Source organism: Anas platyrhynchos, chromosome 1 (genome assembly GCF_047663525.1).
Source record: "Anas platyrhynchos isolate ZD024472 breed Pekin duck chromosome 1, IASCAAS_PekinDuck_T2T, whole genome shotgun sequence".
In the NCBI taxonomy this organism is placed as follows: Eukaryota; Metazoa; Chordata; class Aves; order Anseriformes; family Anatidae; genus Anas; species Anas platyrhynchos.
Window position 1 is genome coordinate 69,651,779 of NC_092587.1, and position 25,729 is coordinate 69,677,507.

The following is a 25,729-nucleotide window of genomic DNA, read 5'->3' on the forward strand; positions in this document are numbered from 1 at the left end:
ACCTTTGCAAACATTTTTATATAAGTGCATAATAGTGTTAATGCTGATTAATTCTTTCTATAATACTAGTTTGGATGCTGACATTTCAGAATTCACCTATCTAGCACTAGGTTGGTTGTTCCTGGAAACTGGTTGCATTTCCATTGGGAAAAGGGATGTTTTCCCTCAGTGGTATAGATAGATTACAATCTGCAGTACATATAAAGAAGCAAACATTTTAAATTAAGTGGATTCATAGATTCCAGTGCTGACAAGTTGAGTGAAAGGTGATAAAAAACATATGGCTGAAATTAACAGACTAAAGCAAACACCAAAGCATTTGACAGTCTGCCTAACTGTCAGTAAGTCAGGAAAAAAAAAAAAAAAAAAAAAAAAAAAAAAGATAAATATAAAGATATGCTCCAAATTAGCAAGGGAAAGTATCCAGATACTTTGCTTCTGAAAAACATCGTGCTCTTAAGAAGGTGAGTAGCAGATGCTGGTGGCTTTACAATAAGAACCTATATTCAGTATAGGGCTGTTTAATATCAAAATTTGTCAGTTCAGGACCCATAGTTACCAATGGTACTTGACTGTGAGAGTAAGAATTGTGGAAACATAACCAAATGCTTCTACTGGAGTTTTAAGTCCCTGCTGTTTCAGCCCCGGCTGCCCCGAGAAAGTACTTTCAGTGCATTCTGTGGTTTACCTTGCATGACCGAAGTAGGATAGTAGATCTAGGAGAAGGAGCTGGTGTAAGGGGAGATGAAGAGGAAGAGATCAGCTGCCTCTGCCAAACACATTTTTGCTTCTGATTAAATCTGGCAGCTTTTGATTTTTTCCCCTCTGCATTTATTCAACTCTGTTCTGCCTGATTTAGGATCAGGACCAGAGTTTAGATCACCAATCACTCTGAATTGGACTGAGCAGATACTTTGTTGTTGATGGGAGTCCTTAGTGAGAAAAGGCATTTGCAGTTCCCTAAATATTTTCTGCTTTGTAATACTAGTAAAACTGATTTTTAGACTTTTTTTTTTTTTTTTTTTTTTTCCTCCAGAAATTATGTTTGCTTTGTCAAAGACATTTCATTTAGAGGAAAATAAATTTAGTTGAAAATGTTCCAACTAATTTTAGTTGTGAAATAAAACTGAATAACACTATGAAGAAAGGCTGAGAGAGCTGGCTGTTCAGCCTGAGCCAGAGAAGGCTCTGGGGTGACCTTATTGCAGCTACTAAAGGGGGCTTGTGAAAAAGGTGGAGAGTCAGCTTTGGGAAGAAGAGAGAAACATGGAACAGACATACCAGGCTTCAAGAATGGAAGGTCAGTATTAATATATAAAGTGTTGTAGGAAGCAAGACTAAGAAAAGTGTAGTGCTTTTATAAGCAAATTTTATAAAAGTAAAACTGAGAATTCAGTGCTAGTATATCTGAAGTCTTGATCTAACAATTTATTAATACAGATCCAAGTTACAAAAAAGTTCAATATTATTATTATTTTTTGCTTTTTCTTTTCATATTCCAAAAGCTGCATTACTAGTAATAATGCAATTAAAACTGTAATATAGAATTCTTAGTTTTTACCTATTTTCCTCATGTCCATGCTCATCCTTCCTCTGCTGCTCTGGGTCCTAAGAATTTCATTTGTTGGGGCAGGAGAAGCCTAAGTGTTAAAATAAGTTGGTGCAATTTGGAGTTCTTCACAACAGTATATAAATTCTGTATAATAACATATATAACATATATAGTTATGTTATAAATATAGGTATATAAAATATCATATTCTGGAGGAATACTATATTTGTAGTGATGATTTCTTCTCTCTCAGGACCCACTTGAGATCGTATATAAATTTTTGCTAACAATTTTACACTTTTCTTCATTGGTTTTTAGCTCCATGTTTCATCTGGATTTACTATATTATCGTCCCATTTATGAATGCGAGATACTATTTCTTTGTTCTCTGTTACCTTTAAAAAACAGTTTTGCCCAGCTCCTTGTCTGCATTTCAATTTAACTGACCACTAGTGAACTACTTATAGCTGTGGAGTCCCCAATGACATGACTGTGCCCTTTCTCTTATCTTAGGCCTGTACTCCTATATACTGCATCCTGTATCTCTACTTCTCGAGGTCTCTGATAATCTGTCCAGCCTGTATTTCTCTATGATATGCCATTATGTTCACTGTAAATATCTTATTCTACTAGAATTACTTCTTGTTACAGCTGTAGATATGAAATTATGGTTGTAGTACACAAATATAAACAAAAGCAAAACAAGTTAGATATAGACACCTGGTCAATTAAAGAAATTGCTTTCATAGCCAAACCACTTAAAGGGAAATCAAAAAAAGTCTGAAGAGAGGAGAACTGATACACTTCAGGGATGAAGTTTCACAAATTTGGTACAAAGCCTAGGTCTTCTTATTAGCAATGGAAATACAGGGCAAAACGGGAGAATCTGGGAGATGTAGAAACTTCTTAGTGAATTTAAAAGAATATGCCAAACTGTCACTTTTCCAAAATGCAGGAAAGATGGAACAATCTGGGTAAATTGTGAATAATGTAAAATTGAGATAAAAACCTATGGAGAAAGGAAAATTCTCTCCATTTTTAAACATAAAGGGTAGAGAAATAGATGTCAGGAAATAGTTTATTGTGTTTTATTTTTCACTGAAAGTCAACACATTCACTGAAGGTAATGCTACAAATTGTGCTACTTAATACTATTTAACTAATAATTCAGCAATTCAAGTCAGAAGATAAAGGATTAGGAAAGATGCACTGAAGTCATGTGGCTTTTAGTTATATGGTCTTGCAAAGTACATAGCTGTGTAGTTCAGGTGAGGTCGGAAACAACCTGAGAGCCATGAACAGGATTCATAGGAGGCTAGTGAGATTGCAAAGGTCTACAAATGGAAATACAATGTGTGAAACAGGGAAGGAGGACTCACAGAATTATGGGCCAGTTGGTTAAAGCCCATGAGAATTCTGGAGTGGTCAAACTGTTAAAATACATAGTCACACTTACGTTAGTAGTGACACAGAACAATTGTGGTATTATAAACTGCGAGGATTTCCATTGTAGACTGCATGGAAATGCAGACCTTTTGAACCATCTGTGAGCCTTTCTAGTGAACATGAGAAAGAGGTGCTTCATCTTGTAAGTTGGTTTAAGGATAGCCTTTTGAACTTTCTCCATTTTTCTTGTGTGTACTAATTTTGTTATCTTAGAAAACAACAAAACAACCAAAACAAAGAGCAAAACACCTTCAAGGATTGTGGGGTTTTGCCTTAAAGTTTCTTTGCAATAAAAGATATAGAGGCAGTTAAAGAGACTGTCATCATCCTCCATCTCATTTTACCAAAAATCTAGTACGTAATAGCTGGCTGGTTAGACTGCAAGGGAAAACACTGTTTTGGTGTTGGTAAGTATGCAAAAGGCTTGTCTGGAGTTGAGGAAGGAGTACTGCATGAGTCAGTGTTCCTGGATTCTGTTCCTAACCCTGTTACTGATTTGCTATGTGACCTTGGGCAAACAATTAACTCTCTGTGCTTCAGTTGCGTCATCTGTTAAATGAATATAAGTCTTGTCTGTCTGAGATACCATTAGTCTAAATTTTTTATGATGTGTTTTTAGACTGACACAGAATTACAGAAGTAAAGAATGCTATTAGTCAATGCAGTATTAAACATAGGCCTATTTGTTTATTTATTATTAGCATAAACAAGGAGGAGTAGTAATCAGGAATGTCAGCTTTTGTAAAAAGAGAAGCTGATTCTTGCAGGAAATGCAGTAAATGCTCTGTGGGGGAAAATAAGCTGTTACTTTAATGTAGAATGTGAGGCTACTTTTTAGCAATGAAAAACTGTTCTTTCAGATAGGAATGACAAAATGATATTGTGAGAGATCAGGACACCACGTTATTTTTTAAATTATTATTTTTTAAAAACTGGTTCTACTTAAATGGAGGAGTAGGTGCCAGTAAATATAATTCTCATCTTGATAGTTGGACTTAATAAGGTTTGAAAAGATTATATTTTGCATTGTGCATCTAGAAAAGCTGAAAAGATTCCAGAATTAGAAGTAAAATAAACTTTGGTTCCATGTAGTTTATGTATTTGTTTATATATCATACTTTTATATATACGTATGCAACTTTGACCATTACTTAAAAACCGAGAGAAGAAAATTTGTTCAGGATTATTACTTTTTTTTTGGGTTCTGTTACCTGTTTAGATACCCAGATGTCGGCTGCTTTCTTAACAATTTGCTTGATATGTCCCTTCATGTAGCAGTCTCATATCAGATGTTTGAAAAATAACTTTAATATACAGGGATACATAGTGTTCTTTGCAGATTTTCCCTATCAGAAATCAATATGTTTCTTTGCTTTTACTTCTGTGCTTTGGAAATACTATTAAGTGCTTTTATAGACAAGGGAACAGCAACTTGTGTCATCTACCTGGACTTGTGCGACACCGTACCCCACGATATCCTTGTCTCTAAATTGGAGAGACATGGATTTAATAGATGGACCACTCGATGGGTAAGTAATTGTCTGGCTGGTCACACTCAGAGAGATGAGGTCAATGTCTCAATGTCTGAATGGAGATCAGAAATAAGTAGGGTTCCTCAGGGGTCAGTGTTGGGACCGGTGCTAACATCTTTGTCTGCAACATGGACAATGGGATGGAATGCACCCTCCACAAGTCTGCTGATGACACCAAGCTGTGTGGTGTAGTTGGCATGCTAAAGGGGTGGTATGCCATGCATAGATAGGGACCTGGACAGGCTTGTGAGGTGGGCCTGTGCAACACGCTGAGAAAATTGGGGTTGTTCAGCTTGAAGAAGAGAAGGCTCTGGGGAGATCATATAGCAGCCTTACAGTACCTATAGAGGGGCTATAGAAAAGCAGGGAGGCCTAGGACAAAGATTTTAAGTTTTCTTTTTTTTTTTTTTTTTTTTTTTTTTAAACAAAAGAAAAAGTTTAGATCAGATATTAAGAACAAATTCTTCACTATGAGGGTGGTGAGGCACTGGCACAGGTTGCCCAGAGAAGCTGTGGATGCCCCATACCTGGAAGTGTTGAAGGCCAAATTGGAATGGGCTTTGAGCAACCTGGTCTGGTGGGAGGTGTCCCTGCCCATGGCAGGGAGTTGGAATTGGCTGGTCTTTAAGGTCCCTTCTAACCCAAACCATTCAGTGATTCTGTAATTCATATCTACAGGGATAAGTGTTGATAGAAAATCTGACCCGTCAACTTGCCTAAAGATATGCATAAGGTATTTTTATACATTTCTGTCAGTTTAATCCTCTCAGGTATAAAAGCATGGTAAGTCTGAATATAAATGGAAGGACAGAAGTCTAAGAAATAAAGCTTTGTTTCAACCTGTAAGCATATTGCACTGCAGTCAATTATCTTTGTTTTGGGATGTAAGGATTCAAGAACAAAAAGGGAGGTGGCCAGACAGTAGGCAATCCCCAGATTATAGTGGTCTTGCTTGTTATTAAATTGTAAGTCTTCACAATTGAATAATTTTGAATTTACACCTCCTGCATTCATTGCTGTTTGTGTTTGTTTCCACTGTTCTTGTGTCATGTGTGATATCCTGAAACCACTGCACTTTGCTGTCCTGTTTGAATTGATGGGTCAGTGGAATTATGCCATTATTGCACTGAGCCATGATCTGGTTGGTGGCACTTCAACATTTTTCTGTTTTATTTCTACTTACTTCAGTAGAAACTAGTTTCAGAGTTGAGTGGCTGTGTCTTAGGGGAGTACATAACTTGGGCATTCCAAAGAGATATGTTTTTTTTTGTTTTGTTTAATTGTTAAGCTTCTTCCTGTTAAATGTGATCTGCATAAACTCTGACATACTGGAGATTAAAAAAATATAATAGTAGTTTCTCTGAAGATTGTCCACATTCTCTGTCAGTCATGAAATCCTAGGAATATATGTACTGCACCATGCATCTGCGTTAAACATAGAACTCTTAAGAAGCATTTTTCATGAGTAATGAAAAAAAGGCAGCTGCTTGTCATTTACTTAACCTTGCTTGGGCTAAATTTAATCAGTGGAAAACATCTGGAACTGATTGTCCCTCCATTTGGAGTGTCCAGTAATCTGCTGCGTACATACAATCAGAGCACCTTTAGCATTGGCATACTTGGCTAAACAATCTTTTGCAATATTGTTATCTTTGGAAAGAAAAGAGGAAGCAGAAATTTCCTAATGAGCAAACATTTGCAATATTCTCTATAGGTTGTGTTGTCATTGATTTTTGTGTAGCTGCTGTATGGAATCTATTGATCAGAGTTAATAAATTTCTAAGTGGGTAAGACTGCTTATTATATATATTGATTAAATTTGGGCCAAATTCTGAACCCTTTAGTATTATCTGAATACAACTGATGAAACAATCTGACCCTGTTAGTTTTTTTGATACAATATGACATGTAAGCAAACTGAGATCATAAAAAGCTCTGCCTGTGATCTATGAGTGGATTTAGTTAAAACATTTAAAAACTTTCTTGCAGAGTTAGGTGCTGGACTTCTGTAGTAAATGATTGATACCTGCTTTCTAAATGTTTTTTCTGTTAAATCAAACTAAAATCACTGAATTGGATAGTAATACTGCAGAAAATGCTAACTGCTATTAAAAAGCTATGAGGGGTAGATATACAGAAAAACAAATGATGCATTTAAGTGATGTTTTCTGTGGATGATACATGTCCTTCCTTACACGGGAAGCTGAGAAAAATGGAACATATGATTACTTTTATTTAAATCCTGCTCACTTGCAGGGAAACACTTGTATTTAAATATGTATACAGAAGCTTTTCGGAATACAGAAGTAAGTAAATTTCTGTCTGTGAGAAAAGCTCTTCCTCTGTAGTCTTCTGCAGAGAAATTTGCACCAGCTGAATGGCAAAGAGTTCTATGAATATCTCTGGAGTATAGACCCAAGATGGGGGAAACACGGGCGGGCAATTCCTCTTTGCTTTGCCACATCTGTTAGTGAGTTATCTTGCTTTTCCTTCCATGCTAACATTGATAAGACTCCTACATGACACCATCCTGTCTTGTATATCACAGAATTGCCTAGGTTGGAAGAGACTGCCAAGATCACCTAATCCAACCTCTGACCTAACACTAACCAGTCCTCCACTAAACCATATCACTAAGCTCTACATCTAAACGTCTTTTAAAGACCTCTAGGGATGGTGACTCCACCACTTCCCTGGGCAGCCTGTTCCAATGTCTAACAACCCTTTTGGTAAAGAAGTTCCTCCTAATATCCAACCTAAAACACCCCTGGTGCAACTTTAGGCCATTCCCCCTCGTCCTGTCACCAGGCACATAGGAGAATAGACCAACCCCCACCTCTCTACAGCCTCCTTTAAAGTATCTGTAGAGAGTGATAAGGTTACCCCTGAGCCTCCTCTTCTCCAGACTGAACAACCCCAGCTACCTCAGCCGCTCCTCATAAGACTTGTTCTCCAGACCCCTCACCAGCTTTGTTGCCCTTCTCTGGACTTGCTCAAGCACCTCCATGTCCTTCCTGTAGTGAGGGGCCCAAAACTGAACACAGTACTCGAGGTGTGGCCTCACCAGAACCGAGTACAGGGGGACAATCACTTCCCTAGCCCTGCTGGCCACACTGCTTCTTATATAAGCCAGGATGCTGTTGGCCTTCTTGGCCACCTGAGCAAACTGCTGGCTCATATTTAGCCAGCTATCAACCAATACACCCAGGTCCTTCTCTGACAGGCAGCTTTCCAACCACTCGTCTCCCAGCCTGTAGCTCTGCTTGGGGTTATTGTGCCCCAGGTGCAGGACCCGGCACTTGGCCTTGTTGAACTTCTTACAGTTCGCCTCAGCCCACCAGTCCAGCCTATCCAGATCCTCCTGCAGAGCCTTCCTACCCTCGAGCAGATTGACACATGCACCTAACTTCGTGTCATCTGCGAATTTACTGAGGGTGAACTCGATCCCCTCATCCAGATCATCATTACAGATATTAAAGAGGACTGGCCCCAGTACTGAGGCCTGGGGGACGCCACTAGTGACTGGCCTCCAACTGGATTTGACTCCATTTACCACGACTCCTTGGGCCCAGCTATCCAGCCAGTTTTTAACCCAACGAAGTTTACACCAGTTCGAGCCACGAGCAGCCAGTTTCTTGAGGAGAATGCTTTGGGAAATGGTGTCAAAGGCTTTGCTGAAATCAAGGTAGACCACATCCACACCCTTTCCCTCATCCACCCAGCGTGTCGCTTTGTCATAGAAGGAGACCAGGTTTGTCAAGCAGGACCTGCCTTTCATAAACCCATGCTGACTGGGCCTGATCGCCTGCTTGCCCTGCAAGTGCCATGTGATGACACTCAAGATACTCTGCTCCATGAGCTTCCCTAGCTCTGAGGTCAAACTGACAGGCCTGTAGTTCCCTGGGTCTACCCTCCAGCCCTTCTTGTAGATGGGCGTCACGTTTGCTAGCCGCTAGTCGACTGGGACCTCCCCTGATTGCCAGGACTGCCGATAAACGATGGAAAGCAGCTTGGCCAGCTCCTACTCTAGTTCTCTCAGTACCCTCAGGTGGATCCCATCTGGCCCCATCAACTTGCATACATCCAAGTGCTGTAGCAGGTCACCAACCATTTCCTGGTGGATTATGAGGGCCCCAATCTGCTCCCCATCCCCTTCTACCAGCTCAGGATGCTGAGTATCCAGAGAACAACTGCTCTTGCTGCTAAAGACTGAGGCAAAGAAGGCATTAAGCACCTCAACATTTTCCCAGTAGGGGCGGGTGTTGCCTGCGAGGTCAAGCAGGGACCTGTCTCCATTCCTCCTCAACTCCCAGGTCCCCTCCCTCTGCCCAACAGCAACAGGGCAGGGGGTCCACCCCCATTTGGGGTGTCTCACCCCGGTACCTCTCCTTCAGGCCCTGCAGGGAGTCGCTCCACCAGTCTATCTCCTGCTCACACTCCCTGATATCCCTCAACCTCTCCACCTCCTCCTTGAGCCCTGCTACCAGGCAGACCAGGCTATCCACCCGTTCACACCTCACACACACGGTGTCCCTCAGAGGGCAGCAACAGGCTCAGGCACTCTCTGCATCCAGAGACCTGAACTGCCGCATTGCTGAGCAGGCAGTCAGTCTGGGTGGTTACAGACTTTCTAGAGAGAGCTCTCTGCCTACTGTAGACCATTGCAGCCTAGCTAGTGGTAGACAGCCATCAGAGGAGTTGTTCTTATGGGCGGGGGGATCGCCCTGCCCTCCCGGCTCGCCCTGCCTGCACTAACTACCACGCCCCGCCCTGCTTGCCCGTCCAGGTCGCCGCGCTCCCCAGGGGCGGCTTTTGAACGGCCGGGGAGGGGGCGCTGCCGCCTCCGCCTACGTCTCGTCAGCCTCCCTTGCGAGGGCTGCCGGGCCCTGGCGGCTCCCTCGGCTGCCTCGAGTGGCCTTGGTGCCGGGAAAAAAGCCCTTCCTGTCCCGGTACCCCGCTCTGCTGCAGAACGTGCCTGCCCCGGAGCCGATTGCCTCGGCAAATGAAACAATAGAGATGTAATCAGTGCTACCCAATACAGCAGCAAAGTACCAAGCTTGGAAATGCAAAAGCATGGGTATCAGTGATGGCTTTTTGAATTGTGGTCTTTGTAATCAGCATTAGTCATCTTCCAGCAGTGGCAATCCATCATCAAAGAGAAAACATTTCTGGGTTTCATCCATTTCATTCTTCCTACGGTCTGCACTGTGTGGTATCACCAGCAGGAGAATTGTATGGAGTTGGCATGAACTTAAAAAAAATTAATTAAAGAATAATAACTTTCCATTTCTGAATAATGTGAATTATGGGAATTATTACATCTATAATACAATTCTGATAACTAATTCCAGGAATTCTGGCTTGCATATAACGTGGTCCTGAATCTGCCTCATGAGTACATAAACTGCGACCGTGTTCTGACCTTTTGGATCTATTTGTGTTCCTTTAAGTATTATATTATGCTGACTCCTCAGAACTTGACTCCAGTTTCCAGAAAAAAAAAAAAAAAAAAATCCTAAGCTGCATAATGCCAGTATTTGTTGCCAGTGGCTTTTTTTCATTCTTTTTAATGGGGTGAATCAGACCATGGCAATGGGATACTCTAGACCTGGTTGTACTAACTCAATTAAGATCCATTTCAGGTCAGGTTGACCTGAATCTATCCTAGATTAGTTTGTGCTGAGTGAACCATCATGAAGCAAGTGTGTCAGCAGCCCTACATAGAAGTCTACAAGTTTCTGTTGCTGTTTATATGAAGGTCTGAGTGGTTGCTGTTCCTATAACCTTGTTTGAGAGAGGGAGCAAGCACTATATTTTGGTGTACACAGGGGACCAGCAGATTTACCGAGATGAATTTAGACAGCCCTATACTTTAGAAAGTGTATGCAAAAGTACATGCAAACTTGTCTTAGTATAATAAAACATCAGTCAGTGTTAAAAAGGACTCTTCCCTTGCTGGAGAAAAATGGTATCTCTGCATGTTCTAAGGTTGCACTGTTTCTAGTAAGGTAAAATTGCATTCATAAAACAGTAAGCCTATTCATATGTCATATGAAAGATCTCTATCAGCTAAACATAATATCAACTTTGGTAAAGTAATGATGGTTTTTACAAGGGGATCATTCTGGCTGGTAAAGATTCTCTATTTCTCTTAGTTATCTTCTACTTAAGTCTTCTTAAAGGAATAATGATTTTCTTTGCTAAATAAATAAATAAATCCATTAGCAGATGTCAAACTCAGACATGGGTTGGCTGGAGTGAAAACAGCCAGAGGGGGAAAATACCTGAACCTCTCAGACAGCAGGCTAATTTAGGTTGGTGTCTATAAAATCTGTGTATCAGTAGTACTTTCTGAAAAAGAAGAATTTGAGCAAGTTTGTTGTTTGATTTTAAAACATTTAATTTATAATCTCCTTAGTAGTAAGGAGACCTCTAATGCTCTGCTTTTCTGCTTCCTTCAGTCTCCATATCATCCACTGAATAGACCATCATGTCTTACTATTTTATAAGAAGCAGTCACACAACTCTATAGTCTTCTGTCTCCTCCCCCTCATTTAGTCTCTGCTGCAGCCAGGTCGTGTTACTCTTGCCCACATGAGAGAAAGACAAAATTGTCTGAGGGATTTTCCAGTGTTTATCTTACTGTCTTTTCCAGCCATCTGAATCAACTATTCTGCAGGGAGATGGGACTTCTTAGCTTTGTGCATCCTCCTCCATGGATGCAGATGTGTCCCATTTCAATTGCTGAAATGTAGCTTTTTTCATGAGACTCTTTCCAAGGGAATCAGGTTCTTAGCCATGAAGAAAGAATGAATTGTCACAGAAAGGCTGTCTTTGATTTCAATTATCTCATTTAAGCAATTGCCTTTGCATCTGAACAACTACTCCAGGGTAAATAAAATTGCTGAATTTTGTCTCCATGCTGCCAGCTCTCATTTAACCTTAGACTGCAAGTGACTATATGTGTTGTTCTTGACTGATGCCAATTTCTAAGAACCAGGAAAGGGTTAAGATTTTTGTGAATACCTTGCAATATTAGATGAGAGTGGTGGACAGATCTGGGTATAAAAGAAGCAGGTGCTTTAGAAACAGGTGCATCAGGAGGTGCTTCTAGCAAACCTAATACTAGAATTTTGCAAAGCAAGAAACAGTCAGCACTGTGAACAAAGCAGCCAAATATTTTCTTTATTACTTCAACCTAATTTAAAAGTTGAATGTGGTGCTAAAGGACATGGATAGTGGGTGACATTGGTGGTAGGGGGATGGTTGGACCAGATGATCTTGGAGGTCTTTTCCAACCTTAATGATTCTATGTTAAATCTATTCTTCAAATGGAAGAAGGATCATATCAAAAACTGGATATGAAAACCCTAAAGGACTTCTAGTTTGAAATACTATTCATAAGGGATAAGTTTTGCTGAGGTTTGGGGTGGGGGTTTCTTAACAGAAAAGCATAGGTGGTGCATAGTATGAGTAAGTAACAGTACAAGAAGCACCAATGAATAAGAAGGCAGAGATGAGGAACGAGATGTTAACTTCTCTCTACTGGTCTGAAAGCAAAATTCTAAAAGCTTTCTGGGAGCCTTCGTGATGCCAAGACTGCAAATGGCAGTGAAAATCTTAGGTCTTAATGCGCTACAGTCATAATCCAAGAGTCTTCACTTCATCTTCCTGAAAGAAAGGATTTGCCTCTTGGGCTATGCCTTCATTGTTGTTCCCAGACTCTGCAATACCTTTTTTTCAGAGGATTTATTGGGATAAAATTCCTTTTACTTATAACATCCTTTTCTAGGATTTTGACATATGGATTCACTAGTATGGCATTTTTCCCTGTAGCAATATCAACAGTGTTTGAAGCTAGTGCACCAATTTCCCAATCACTAGGCAAGTATGATTTCAGATCTATAGTAAGATTAGTGTGGACAGATTCATTTTAACATATCCTCAACTCTATGTGAACAAGTTTACTGAGGAAAACACAGCAAATATTCTTGTATAGCACCTCAGGCTTGGAAAGGCCCTGTGGTGGTTTTACTCAGGTGGGCAGCCGAGCTCCACCACAACCACTCTCTCACTCCCCCTCTCCTCAAACAGGAAGGGGGAGAAAATACAACACACAGAACTCAAGGTTTGAGATAAGAAAGGTTTAATTAAAGGGAAAGGGAATGGGGAGAAAAAGAAGCAAAAGAAACAATAAGTCCATGCAGAAGCACAGAGAGAGAGAAAAAACATTATTCTCTACTTCCCATCAACGAGCGATGTTTGGCCACGTCCTGGGAAGCAGGGCCTCAAAACGCGTAATGGTTGTTCAGGAGGAACAGCCCCCTCCCCCACGAGAGGCCCCTTTTTTATTGCTGAGTGTGACATCAGGTGTTATGGAATATCCCTTTGGTTGGTTTAGGTCAGCTGCCCTGGCAATGTCCCCTCCCCATCACTTGCCCACCCTCAGCCTGCTGGCTCTTGGGGGCTTGGAAGGAGTCCTGATGCTGTGCCAGCACTATGCAGCAATAGACACAACACTTGAGTGATATCAGTGCTGTTCCAGCTACGAGTGCAGAGTACAACACTGTGTGGGCTGCTGCAGGGAAAAGGTGACTCCAGCTCAGACAGACCCAACACAGGCTCACAGCTGTAGACCACCGGATGTTTCTGTAAAGCTAACACTATATACTTGGCTTGTCTTTGAGCATCCACTCTTCACTTCTGTTGGAGACAAGGTGTGGTGGTTTTGCTCAGCTGGGCTCAACCACAACAGCCCTTTTGCTCCTCCTCGTCAGAGGGAAAAGGAGAAAATACAACGAAAAGGGCTCAAGGGCTGAGATAAGGACAGGGAGATCACTCAGTAATTACCATCACAGGAAAACAGGGTCAGCATAGAAAGATTAATGTAATTGATTACCTATTTCTAACAAGCTAATGCAGTGAGAAAATAAAAACAAACTAAAACTACCTCCCCACCCATCTACCTTCTTCTATGTCCTTCCTCCAAGCAGCTAGCTCTTCAAGAACTGCTCCAGTATGGGTTTGTACTATGAGGTCCATCCCTTAGGAGCAAACTGCTCCAACATGGGTCCTCATGGGCAGCATCCTGAAAGATCGTCTGCACCTGCATGGGCTCCTCTCCACAGGCTACAACTCTGGAAAAGCTTTTGTGGGGGCTCTCCACGGACCATAGCCTCCTCTAGGTCACATTCACCTGCTCCACCAGGGGCTCCTCCACAGGCTGCAGCATAGAGATCTGCTCTGTGTGGGACCCATGGGCTGCAGGGGGACAGCCTGCTCCACCAGGGGCCTCTCCACAGGCCACAGGGGAACTTCTTCTCCGGTGCCTGGAGCACCTCCTGCCCCCCCTTCTGCACTGACCTTGGTATCTGCAAGGCTGTTGCTCACTCCTTGCTCTCCCAGCTGTTGTTGTACAGTGTTTTTTTCACTTTCTTAAATCTACTCCCAGAGAGGTGCAACCAACATAGCTTATTGGCTCAACTCTGGCTAGCAGTGCATCCCTTTTGGAGCCAGCTGAATCTGGCTCTGATCTGACAAGGGGCAGTTTCTGGGCTTTTCTCACAGATGCCACCCCTGCAGAAACCCCGCTACCATATCCTTGCCATGTAAACTTAATACATCAATATGCAAGGTACTGCATAATACAGTTTTTCCTCATCTGTGTTTTGATGTTAGGAAAAGCAGCTGTTTTGTAAATTGTAGCAGTTATCCAAAAGTGCAAACCATTCCAAGATGGCATGTGTATCTTTGCATTTGAATGATCATTAGGTCCTTCAACCCCTAAGCTTATCTTTTTTTTTTAATGTTATTTATTTATTTTTTTAACATAAGGATATATGCAAGTAATCTAGGTTGCCTAGATTTAACAGATGGAGCAAAATGGGCTACATCTGAAGTCACTGATGAATGAACACTCAAATTCTTATAAATATTCTTATTGTAGCCTGTATTTCTAGTGTTTGACCAAGGCAAAGGTCGAGGCAATATTATCTGTTCTATTCCAAGACAGTAGAACTATTATTTTTTTTGAACAAAATAGAGCAATATTTTGTCTTCAAAAGCCTCTCTATGGTGAGGAATTAGCAACCATGCTCAGGTTACATACCCAAGTCAGTTGTGCTCTATCCACTGGACACAAGCAAACTATAATGCTTATATCGAAGAAAGATCCTTCTGAATGCTTAGGCAACAGCAAAAATTTGTGAAATCTACTGTATAGAAAGCCAAGCCGAAATGGTTTGGGAAGAACCCATTAAGGTAGTGAAACTGTCAAGTATTTGATCTTCTTTCAGGATGAAAGTTAGTTTTCAAAGATATTATGTAAAATAGAACATTTCTAATGAAAACATTTTCCAGAAATTATTTTATAAACTTCAGTCTTTTGCAGTTTTTTTCATATTTTACCTAAAAAAAATTTGCTAGTTTATTAAAAAATAAATAAAATTAACAATTCAAGTCACTCCTTAAATTCATCTTTCATCTGGATTTCTATTTGGTACTGGTAGAATCTGCATCTGTTTCTTAATGTACTGACACCCTAAAGTCCTACAGTGTCAGCATAGGCATCTATATCTCAGTTCTCTGCTTTTCAGGGCTTCATTGCACACTTTTTCAAGGGGGACATTCTTGTCTCCATTAGGAGAGTGGGTCAGTCAAACTGGAAAGTGCAAGGTGTATTTCATAGAGTGAGGTTTTTCATTCTTTTGCCTGCAAGTCCTCTGCAGGAGAGGAAGGTGACTGCAATAGATGTGTGTCTCATTACATCCTTCAGTGCAGTTCTCATTGTCATTGTGATTTTCAGGCAAAAATGAGGGCCTGTTGCCAGAGGAGACCCTAAGCTACAGGATGCAAATTGAAAAGTTTCCACAATGTTGTCAGTACAGAAAGACTTTATGCCTCTGACTGGGAGCATGTGTCAACTGTAGAGTTGTATACCTTAGATATAAAGGTAATTATTCCCGTGTTGATTTTAAGTTGCTATTAAAAAAGTGTAGAATACTATGCTAACTTACTATGCTGGGTCCTCTTAAAGCTAATCATTTGAGTCTCAAAAATAGGTTCGTCTTTTTTTTTTTTTTTTTTTTTTTTTTTTTTTTATGGGGCAGGAAAAGCTCGGTACCTTATTTGTAATTAAAATAAATTTAAGTAGAACTTAGAACATTCTAAATAACTTCTAACAGCAATTCCTCATAAGCAATGTGGAAAAAGTGGGAATAAAGTATGTATTAATAGTGAATGTGCATACTGAGCTGAAATACATGGCATGAATTTAGTATTAAAGTAAATGTTTTAGGTTGGTTTACAACGTTTTTATAAAGATAATATATCATGAGAGTTTTGTTTGTGCTTATAAGCTGTTACCATACAATTTCTATGATCTAGAAATGTCTTTCAAAACTTCAATAGCATTGGGTACACATAATAATGCCCATTTAAAATTTCTTTTTTATATTTCCAATTTAGAATTTTACTAACAACAATTTACTACCGTAATATGTCTTCACATGCAACATTTAGCAGTTATGTATTCAGAACAAATGTATTTTGAGATAGAAAGGGAGTATTCATAAAATACTGTTTCTTCTTTTCATGTGCAATGTACAGTATAAGCACAACTGGAGATTTAATTCTAAACCATTCAAATCTACTGCAGTCAGTATCTAAGAATTTTTTTTTGCTGAGCTTGCTTTAAGATTTAGGACAGCCATATCACCATTTTTCTAGTCAGTACAGAATAAGCAGATTGGTAAAAATGTTGTGTTTCTTGAATTCATGACTAACTGCTAGTTAATGGGAAGTTTTAATTGTGTGTTGCAAAGAACTGCATTAGACCAGGAAATGGTTGGTATATTTCTCTGCAATTACAATAATTGGGTTTTGTTTTCTTGTGAGTCAAAACATTGACAAAAATTCGAAGATGTTTCCAATATTACCGTCGCTGCAATTTGTATGCTTTGACCATTAACAGTCATGAAAAATAAAAACGTTTTCAGACTGGTTTATTTTCTTTAATAGCTACACTAAAACTGTACTTCCTTTTTAAAATAAACATTTTTACTATAATGGCAGTTCTGACTCCCATAATGGAAAGTAACTCTATTTATATTTAATGATATGTTCCCTATGTGTAATTCTAAGAGTTTGTATGTGTTAAGGGCTCTCCCTGCAGAGTTTACACGCTGCCAAATTACATTTCACTGGCTATTAATTGTTGCATTTTACAGTCAATTCTTCTTGTCTTTTAATCTTAAAAAAAAAAAAAAAAGTCATTGTAGAAGGATCACTTTCAAAGCTATTTTTGTTTTATTTTCACAGACTACTCTTACTTTATTTTGTTCTCCAGAATAACTGAACTAATAGTTCAGTAATAGTAGCCTTAGTAAGTCAGATGCGTTAGCATAGGTGATTTGAATTTAATCATGATTGCTGCATATATATGTCATTTCCAGCTCTGAAAATGTGTTCAAACCTCTGTGGACACAATGATTGTCCCAGATAACTGTGTGTGTGTTTGTTTTAAAACACAAAATAGTAATAATAATAATAATAAACACCAAAAAACATGACTGCTGTTTCAGCTAGGAGAAGAAATACTTCTCAAAGTTGAAATGGGTCAAAGCACTCTGCTGTAGAATATCGAGAAATGTTTTCTGGACATTTAAATACAATTTTCCTCGTTAGATGGTTTCCTAAAAGTACCCAGTCCATATTCCTCTTGGACCACTTGTGGTAGCTTTTGGGTTTTATATATGAATGAGAAGTAGCTTGCTGCTGAAAGATGTCAGCAACTAAGTCTGTGGTGTTTCAGCTACCAAGTGTTAATGGCAAACATAAACCACCGTGACAGAATTGGAGCTGTTCCGTGCATTTGCCTAGTTTTTGAGATGTTTAATGCAAGACTATATAGCATTAAGCTAGTAGGTTTGCAAAGAGGGAGAGACAGAAGAACTCTGTGCAAACACTTTTGAGAGTCCTGATAGGAAACAAGGAAATCTACTCTCTTTGAAAACTGATGTAGGTATTTCTTGTTCATAAAATTGATTTTATTCAGATGGGGCAATCTGCTACGTGGAAAATTAATGGCTAAGCTGTATCCTCTGTGTAATTCACTGTGTGTCTCTGAATGCTTCTCCTCCCTCAGCCCAGCTTATAATCAGGAAACTCTGTTTCCTGCATCCTCTTTGCTCAGTCTTAGCCATTATTACCATCCATATGAACCACATTCATTTGAGTTACAAAGCCTGCTTTTTTTCTCTTTAGGAGAAATAGTTTTCATTAAAGGAAGAAAAAAAAAAAAAAAGAGTCAGCATTTAGTTTTATGTCCTCATAGCAACCTAGAAAGAGCTAGCTACATGTGATGGGTATAGTCTCTGTATCTTAATCTGAAGATTAAGAAATAATTCATCCACAGAAATATTTTGTCTCTTGATAATGGGAAAGTCCTTTGGGCTTCAGCATAGACCTACTGTACTCCAACAGCTTTGTTGTTGGGCCCTTTTAGTCCGGTCAGCTCAGTAAGTTGGAGGACAAAAGTCCTTACAGGTGAATTTTGATGTAGCAATTGGAGGCCATAAGAGAAAGTTATGCATAGCCATGGGAAAAGGTATTTGGCTGGCAGACTTGTATGTACTGCTGAACTGCCACGCGCTTTCTCCTGAGAAAGGCAGGAGGCTGAAGGGAAACATCCAGGGAATTGAACCACATATCTAGTCATATAGTATGTATATTATTTGCCAACATGCAGTGTGACTAAACGATGACAGTGGAATGACTTCAGCTCATTCACAGATAGCTGCATTTAGAGCCATTTCAAAAAAGAACATCTGACACTTTTTTTTGGAACAACTTTCTGAGAAGATATTAAAAACAGCTTCCTCTAGGTTTCTGTTGCAGGTCATTCCTGTGAAGAGAATCAAAAAACAGTCCTAGGCATGACAGAACCAGAAAGGTAGAATTCAAAATTGCTGGATTAGTAGCTCTTCCTTAGCAACACAATTGTTAGATGTTTAATCAAAAACAATAAAAAAAAATAAAACCTATTAGTGTGTTCAGATTAAATTGGCCAGGGAAAATCCTTTGTTAAATTACTTCTTTGAAGGGGACTGAACTGAGCGCAATGGAAATCACAGCTCGCTATCTGAACAGATACAGTGGCACCAATTCTGCATGCTTCTATGCTCCATTAATCTCTGATTCTCTTCTGACAGGTCATATCTGAGTATGAGGAGGTACTTACAACTCTTTGTGCAATTGGTCACTGACCACTTTTCTGAATCTATCAACAAACCTGCTTGTCAGTTAATGCCAAACATTACACAGGTTCAGTAGTATGGACATTCGCCTGTTCTGCAAGGTTTTTTTTTCATATAAAAATACCTCACTAAATGTTCCAGACTAATATGTTCAATTGAAAAAAAAATAATGATTTTGTGCTGAATGTACTTTTTCTAAAGTAGTCCAATATTTATGGTATTATAGAAAATGATTTTGCTTGTGTGTGTGTGTGAATATGTTGCATCCTTCTTGTTTGTTAGGTCTTACAAGGATGTTCAGGCAGTCAGGTAGGTAACAGCATCTTCATATGCATTCGAACGTGTTTCAGTGTTTTCTGTCTGCATGTTTTCCAGTACTACATGCATTTGTGATTTTGAATTGTGTTGGCACTCATTTGCATCTCTGTGTTGCCCCATTAGACATGTAATGAGTGATCATGGTTCCCTGGAGTGTAAGTCAGTATGCAATTTGGCCTACAGGCTTATCTAAACAGAAGAATGTAAAACAAATATAGTCAGCATTAGTGTATTTTGAGTGCTGATTGTTTTAAATCAGATACACAGGAAACCAGATGTTGGCGTTTATCTAAAACACTTGCAGCCAAACATGTAACTAAGTACAGGAGCGATAATGCATGGCACTTTTTGCATATGCTTAGCAATTTGTAGCAAATATGAATCTATTCTTATTCATTAGTTCACTTTATGAGTTAGTCCTTTATTTCTCTTCCATTTTATAACAGATGTTTTATTCATTGTGGTCTGATTCTACAGGCTTTCAGTCAGCAAAATCAAATTCAGGGAGAACATTGTCTCCACTGAAAATAAATTTAGATGTCTAAAATTGGGAACATACTGTGCCTTTTTTTTTTTTTTTAATTGTAGTGAGTACTTGTAGCTATCTGAGCTGTGTATGGGACAATCTTAGTATTTGATATTTTCAGATGGCTTATATTTGAGTACTCAGGATTTAAAATCCGACATTCAATGCCAAGATTTTGAACATTTCATATGAAAACCTAAAATAAAATTTGCCCTTTCTTATTTAGGCTAGTAATGAATATACTCCTGACACATTAGTTTCACAGTAATAATGAAGAAAAGGTCTCACAATATAATTTACATAATGAAATGATTCCATCTATGCTAATGGTATATTTTGCTGTATTCTTCCAAAGTAACTGCTCAGATAAACCTGGACACCATTTGACTGCTGAACTGAATAATAATAGCAGATTGAAATCTTTTATTTGCAAAGGCAGGCTGGTAGTCAGGTGCCAGACATTTATAGACCCCTTGTCTTTCATAAACCATTTAGTTTCTTGTTTTATGTGGAAAGTAAAAATTTGGAAATGTTTTGGTCTAGGTCCAAAACTAGTTTGCTCTCTACACAGCTTTAAAAATGGCAATTTTCAGGCAGTGAGGTGATAAGAGTTCTTTCTGCAGGAAAGAAGACAAGGAACAATGCTGCAATATCACAGGTAGTTTGTCCCTGTGGATGGAGGAAGTATAGTAACCCCATGCATTTTCTGTCAATGTAGAGCCTTACATATAAATTAAACAGATCACGTTCATGTCTTAGACATTCATTATATAGAGTAGGAGAGCCTGGTTTTAGGAAAGAGAATGTTTTAACAGTACAACTTCAGATCTGAAATTTGTTAAATGGTTGACTGGCAGGGTCAGCTTTTAGTCTGGGTTGAACCTACATAGCATGCACGTAGAATTAAGACACATGCATTATAAATTTAATGCAGATCTCAAAGACTGGACTGACAGTCATTTTTCAAAGAGGCCTCTTTTTCTCTTCATCCATTGACTGTTAAGAAATTAGAGCTTTCTTATTTAGGCAGTGAATTTTGCTCACTGAGTGAGCAAAAATTAAGAAGTTTTCTTTTTTTTTTTTTCTTAGAGCTATGTCATCCATAGTGTATGCTATGCACATTTTCTTTTAAACTGATAACTACTGTGGAAATAATTTAAGAAAACAATGAAACTTCTTTTGCAAGTGCATATGCAGTTTAAGAAATTAAACCATATTGAATGTCTGTTGTACCAGAAAACTGGTTTTAGGCTCTTGAAAGAAAAAAAAATCTAGACATTTGATCTCACTGTAAAGAAGCTGATAAGCTTTGTTTTCCATTGTTAAATATGTAGCTTTATTTACAGATCAAATTGTTTCTTTATTTTAATATTTCATTTGAAATTGTTAGTAAAGAAAAATTTTATTAAAGCCTACAGAGTGGTTGGGGTATCAAAACAAAACAAAACAAACAAAAAAAAATGATGATTTGATAGACAAGGATCTTAGTTTAGATAAAGCTAAGTGGCATTGCAAAAATCTCTGGGTTACATTTGGGTGTGTTTATTATGTTCTCACCATTTTAGGAAATAGCATTAAATAAAAATAGAGAAGTGTATGAGGCTTACGTTTTTTGCTGTTCCATTTGAGTTGTTTTGTTTTACGGATTCCCATGTCTGTGACACTTATTGATGTTCCTTGTATGGTTGTAGATATTCTATTTTGTATTTTCAACTCACTGTTTACAACTGTTCATGCTCAGAAAATATTATAAATCTTGTAACTGAGTAAGTACAGCTTTTTCATGTCATAAATAGGGTGCAGGAAGGAAAGATGGCTTCTCTTCTTTCCTCCATACTTTTTTGCTTCACTTCCCTGCTTTTCTACAACAAAAAAAAAACAGGATTAATTTCCCATAAAGTCAGCCTGGAAAAGGAAAGCTTATTAAAATAAATGTAGAGAGGGAAGATGTAGTTGTTCTGGCTTGGTTTGCAGCTGTTACAGCCTTACCATATGTAGTAGCTGGACCTTATAACTTTGGATTTTATTTCTGGAAAGCATCACTGCCATGTGTTGAATGTATTTTAATGCTCCATGTTTCCTCAAAATGAAAACATTATCATGAATGATTATTATGAATTACTTCATTGCTCAGAAGCTCACGGCTTCTTGACATTCAAAAAATGTTTTCATTCCTTTTTGTGCAATTCAGGGAATTTTGATTTATGATTGAACATTGCTGTTTAAATGACTTTTGGAAGTTCACTCAGGGAAAGCGACAATTACTTCAGAAAATGAGTTGTTTCCAGAAATAAAGTTTCAAATAAGGTAACTGCTCATGACTCTGCCAGACACCTTAAAGACAGAAGAATATTTAGAACAAGGGATATGATACTTGCATTTACAATTGATTCTGATGTTTGGATGTGTGTATCAGAAAACATTATTAACAGGTTAATATTTTAAGCAGGAACACATAATTAAGGGGTGGTAAAAGCATAAAAGGATTTAGTATTAAGTAGATCTTATTTTAGGATTACAAAGATAAAACCCGTATTGTCTTATAGTGGCTTAATACTAAACAAAACATGAACCTGAACAGACTCCAACCTGAGTCAAGTGTCTCTGAGAGTAGTGGGAAATCTTCTAATATCACAATACAAATGTTAATAGAATCAGAGCTGTGATTTCTGCTTGAACTTGCTGTTCAGGAATAGCACTTCTATGAAAAGCTCTTCTTTCTGTTAGTATTTGTGGATGCTAGGGGAAGGTTTTTAAGATAAACCTATTTTGTAACCAAACATGCAAAAAAATTATTATGCCCACAGATCTGTGTTGGGAGCATGGTGGGAGGGTGGGGAGGGGGTAGGCAGAGAGAGAATGTCTGTGACATGACACAAATACTTAGTTTTATGGAGCAAAGTGGACGTCCTCCATTCAACTAATGAAACAAGGTATGGAGTATACACTACAGAGCTTCTGTTTGTATCAAGTATATAATCACAGCCCAAAGCATTGTCTTTTTCAAAATGATTGTAGGAATGAAACATATGTGCAATATCTGTGCGGTGAGACTGTCATAGATGATCATAGTAAAGTCTTTACCAAACAGAAAATTTGCCTGTTTATGTCCCCTATGTAAAGAGGGAACAAAAGCTTGCTGTGATTGAAGATTGCCAAGCACCAGCTGAGACCATTAAGCACAGGACTATATTTGCCACATGACTGCAGGTATACGGTCAAAGAAGGGGCTCCAGGTGACTCGTGAAGTAAGAGCAGAGCTGCTTTGTAGTGCTCAGCACAGAATGAGGAGAAAGTGTTTGATTCAGTACTGGCATACTACTGTCATATCTCGCTTCCTATAAATATCAAGTTATGGGGCAAAAAGCCAATGTAGTACTGAATGCCTCTCATAGAAGGAACTAGCAAGCAAATGTACACAGTTGAACAATCAGTTTTCTTTAAGAACTGTGGATGCACATTGTGGACAGCAGTGTGTTGAGACATGGACACTTCCAGCTGATAGTGGAATAAATGGTGGATTGCGACCCTGGGCTTCAGGAGAGCAAACTTTGGCCTCTTCAGGGATCTACTTGGAAGAATACCATGGATAAAGGACCTAGAAGGAAGGGGCGTCCAAGACAGCTAGTCAATATTCAAGCATCAATTCTCCCAAGCTCAAGATTGGTGCATCCCATATGGTAAGAAGGCAAGCAAAGAGTGCAGGAGACCTGCATGGATGGGCAGGGAGCTCGTGGAAAACTCAGACAGAAGAAGGAAGTTTCCAGCATGTGGGAAAATGGATAGGCCACTCGGGAGGAAGATAGGGACACTGTCAGAGTATGCAGGAAAGGCAAAGGAGGGAAGTATGTTCCTATGAGGAAGGCCAAGACCCATTTGGAATTAAATCTGGCAAGAGATTTCAAGGACAATAAGAAGGGCTTCTTCAAATACATCAGTAGAAAAAATAAGACTGGGGAAAACTTAAATAAATAAATAAATAAATAAAAAAGAAAATTTCAGACCTTGGAGACAAAGAGAAGAAGTCTGGAGAAAGGAGCACATGCTCTTGGTCGAAGAGAGTCAGGTCAGAGATCAGCTAAGCAAACTTGATATCCACAAATCCATGGGTCCCGATGGCATACACCCATGGGTGCTAAGGGAGCTGGCTAATGTTATTGCTAGGCCACTCTCTGTCGTCTTTGAAAGGTTGTGGAGAATAGGAGAGGTGTCTGGGGCCTGGTAGAAAGCCAATGTCATGTCAGTCTTCAAAAGGGCAAGAAGGAGGACCCAGACAACTAGTCATCCTCACCTCCATCCCTGGAAAGGTGATGGAGCAGCTCATCCTAGTGGTCATTTCCAAGCATGTGGAGGATAAGAAGGTGCTCAGGAGTAGTCAGCATGGATTCACCAAGGGCAAATCATGCTTAACCAATCTGATGCCCTTGAATGATGAGATGGGTAGATGAGAGGAGAGTGGTGTCTGTGGTCTACCTTGACTTCAGCAAGGCTTTTGATACTGTTTCCCATAGAATCCTAGTAGACTTGCTCAGGAAGTGTAGCCTAGATGAGTGGATGGTGAGGTGGATTGAGAACTGGCTGGATGGCAGTGCTCGGAGTGCTGAGCTCGGTGCCACAGAGTCTAGCTGGGGGCCTGTAGTTAGCGCTGTCCCCCAGGGGTCAGTACTGGGTCTGGTCTTGTTCAACTTATTCGACAACAACCTGGAACAGAGTGCACCCTCAGCAAGTTTGCTGAGGACACAAAGTTGGGAGGAGTGGCTGATACCCAGAGGGCTGTGCTGCCATTCAGTGGCACCTTGCCAGGCTGGTGGGATAGGCTGCGAGGAACCTCATGAAGTTCAACAAGGGCAAATAGAGGGTACTGAACCTAGGGAGGAATCACCCCAAGCACCAGTGCAGGCTGGGAGCTGGGGGCTGACCTGCTGGAGAGCAGCTCTGCAGAGAGGGGCTTGGGAGTTCTGCTGGACAGCAAGCTGACCATGGGCCAGCAATGTGCCCTTGTGGCCAAGAAGGCCAACGGTATCCTGGGGTGCATTTGGAAGAGTGTTGCCGGCAGGTCAAGGGAGTGATCATCCCCCTCTGCTTAGCCCTGGTGAGGCCTCACCTGGAGTATTGTGTCCAGCTCTGGGCTCCCTGGTACAAGAGGGACATGGAGCTACTGGCGTGAGTTCAGAGGAATTCTAAGATGATTAGAGGAATGGAGCATCTGTCATATGAGGACAGGCTGAGAAAACCAGGCCTGTTCAGCCTGGAAAAGAGAAGACTGAAGGGAGACCTCATCAATGTATATAGATAGCTGAAGGGAAGATATCAGGAGGATGGAACCAGATTTTTTTCAGTGGTATCCAGTGAAATGACGAGAGGCAGTGGGCGCAAACTGAAGCATAGGAGGTTCCGGCTGAGTATGAGAGGGCACTTATTTATTGTGAGGGTGACAGAGCGCTGGGACAGGTTGCCCAGAGAAGTTGTGGAGTCTCCTTCTCTGGAGATATTCAAAACCCACCTGGATGCCAGCCTGCACAGTGTGCTCTAGATGATCCTGCTCAGCAGGGGGTTGGAGTAGATGATCTTCAGATGTCCATTCCAACCTCGGCCATTCTGTGAACTCGGACCTGTACTTCATGGAGACAAGTATTTGCTCAAACTTTTTAAAACAATTATTTTTCATGACTTACACGGCTAGTTGCACTTTTACAGTCTGAGTGAAATCCTTCATTTGTTGGTTATTGTATATATTCTTAGTATGTAGTGAAATTTGTAGCTTTCCTCTGCATTGAACTTAAGCAGTATGTTCAAAGGGGCAGTACCATCTTTGTTATCCATTGTAGCTACCCTGTTGAGTTTCCTGAGTTCAAACACCTGAGGCTTTAGCCTGTGAGAATTTTTGAACAGGGATGAATACAGGGATCAAATAAAGTACTCAATACAAAATGCAGTTATATGATAAAAAACAGTAAGTTTAAAGAAGGATTTTAGAGAAATTTAACAATACATATCAGGTGCTATTAACTGCAGTAATGAAAGTCTGAATATTTCCATCTATTGGCATGTCCACATTAAAGTTATAGATAAGGTGAATTTCTGCTTACATGTAGGTAGC

The 25,729-nt window shown here is 39.7% G+C and overlaps 1 protein-coding gene across 15 annotated transcripts in view; it reads left to right on the forward strand.

Moving 5' to 3' along the window:
- Positions 1-25,729, forward strand: part of LOC101792090 (potassium voltage-gated channel subfamily KQT member 1) — a 524,294-nt gene that overhangs the window by 81,134 nt on the left and 417,431 nt on the right. For 9 of the 15 annotated variants that reach the window (XM_038173114.2, XM_038173122.2, XM_038173117.2 and 6 more), the window contains one exon: positions 19,068-19,094. The exons of the other annotated variants lie outside the window; for them this stretch is intronic. In XM_038173114.2, coding sequence (XP_038029042.1) covers positions 19,068-19,094 — 27 coding nt within the window. The remainder of the gene's footprint in view (positions 1-19,067; positions 19,095-25,729) is intronic. 15 annotated transcript variants of the gene reach the window in all.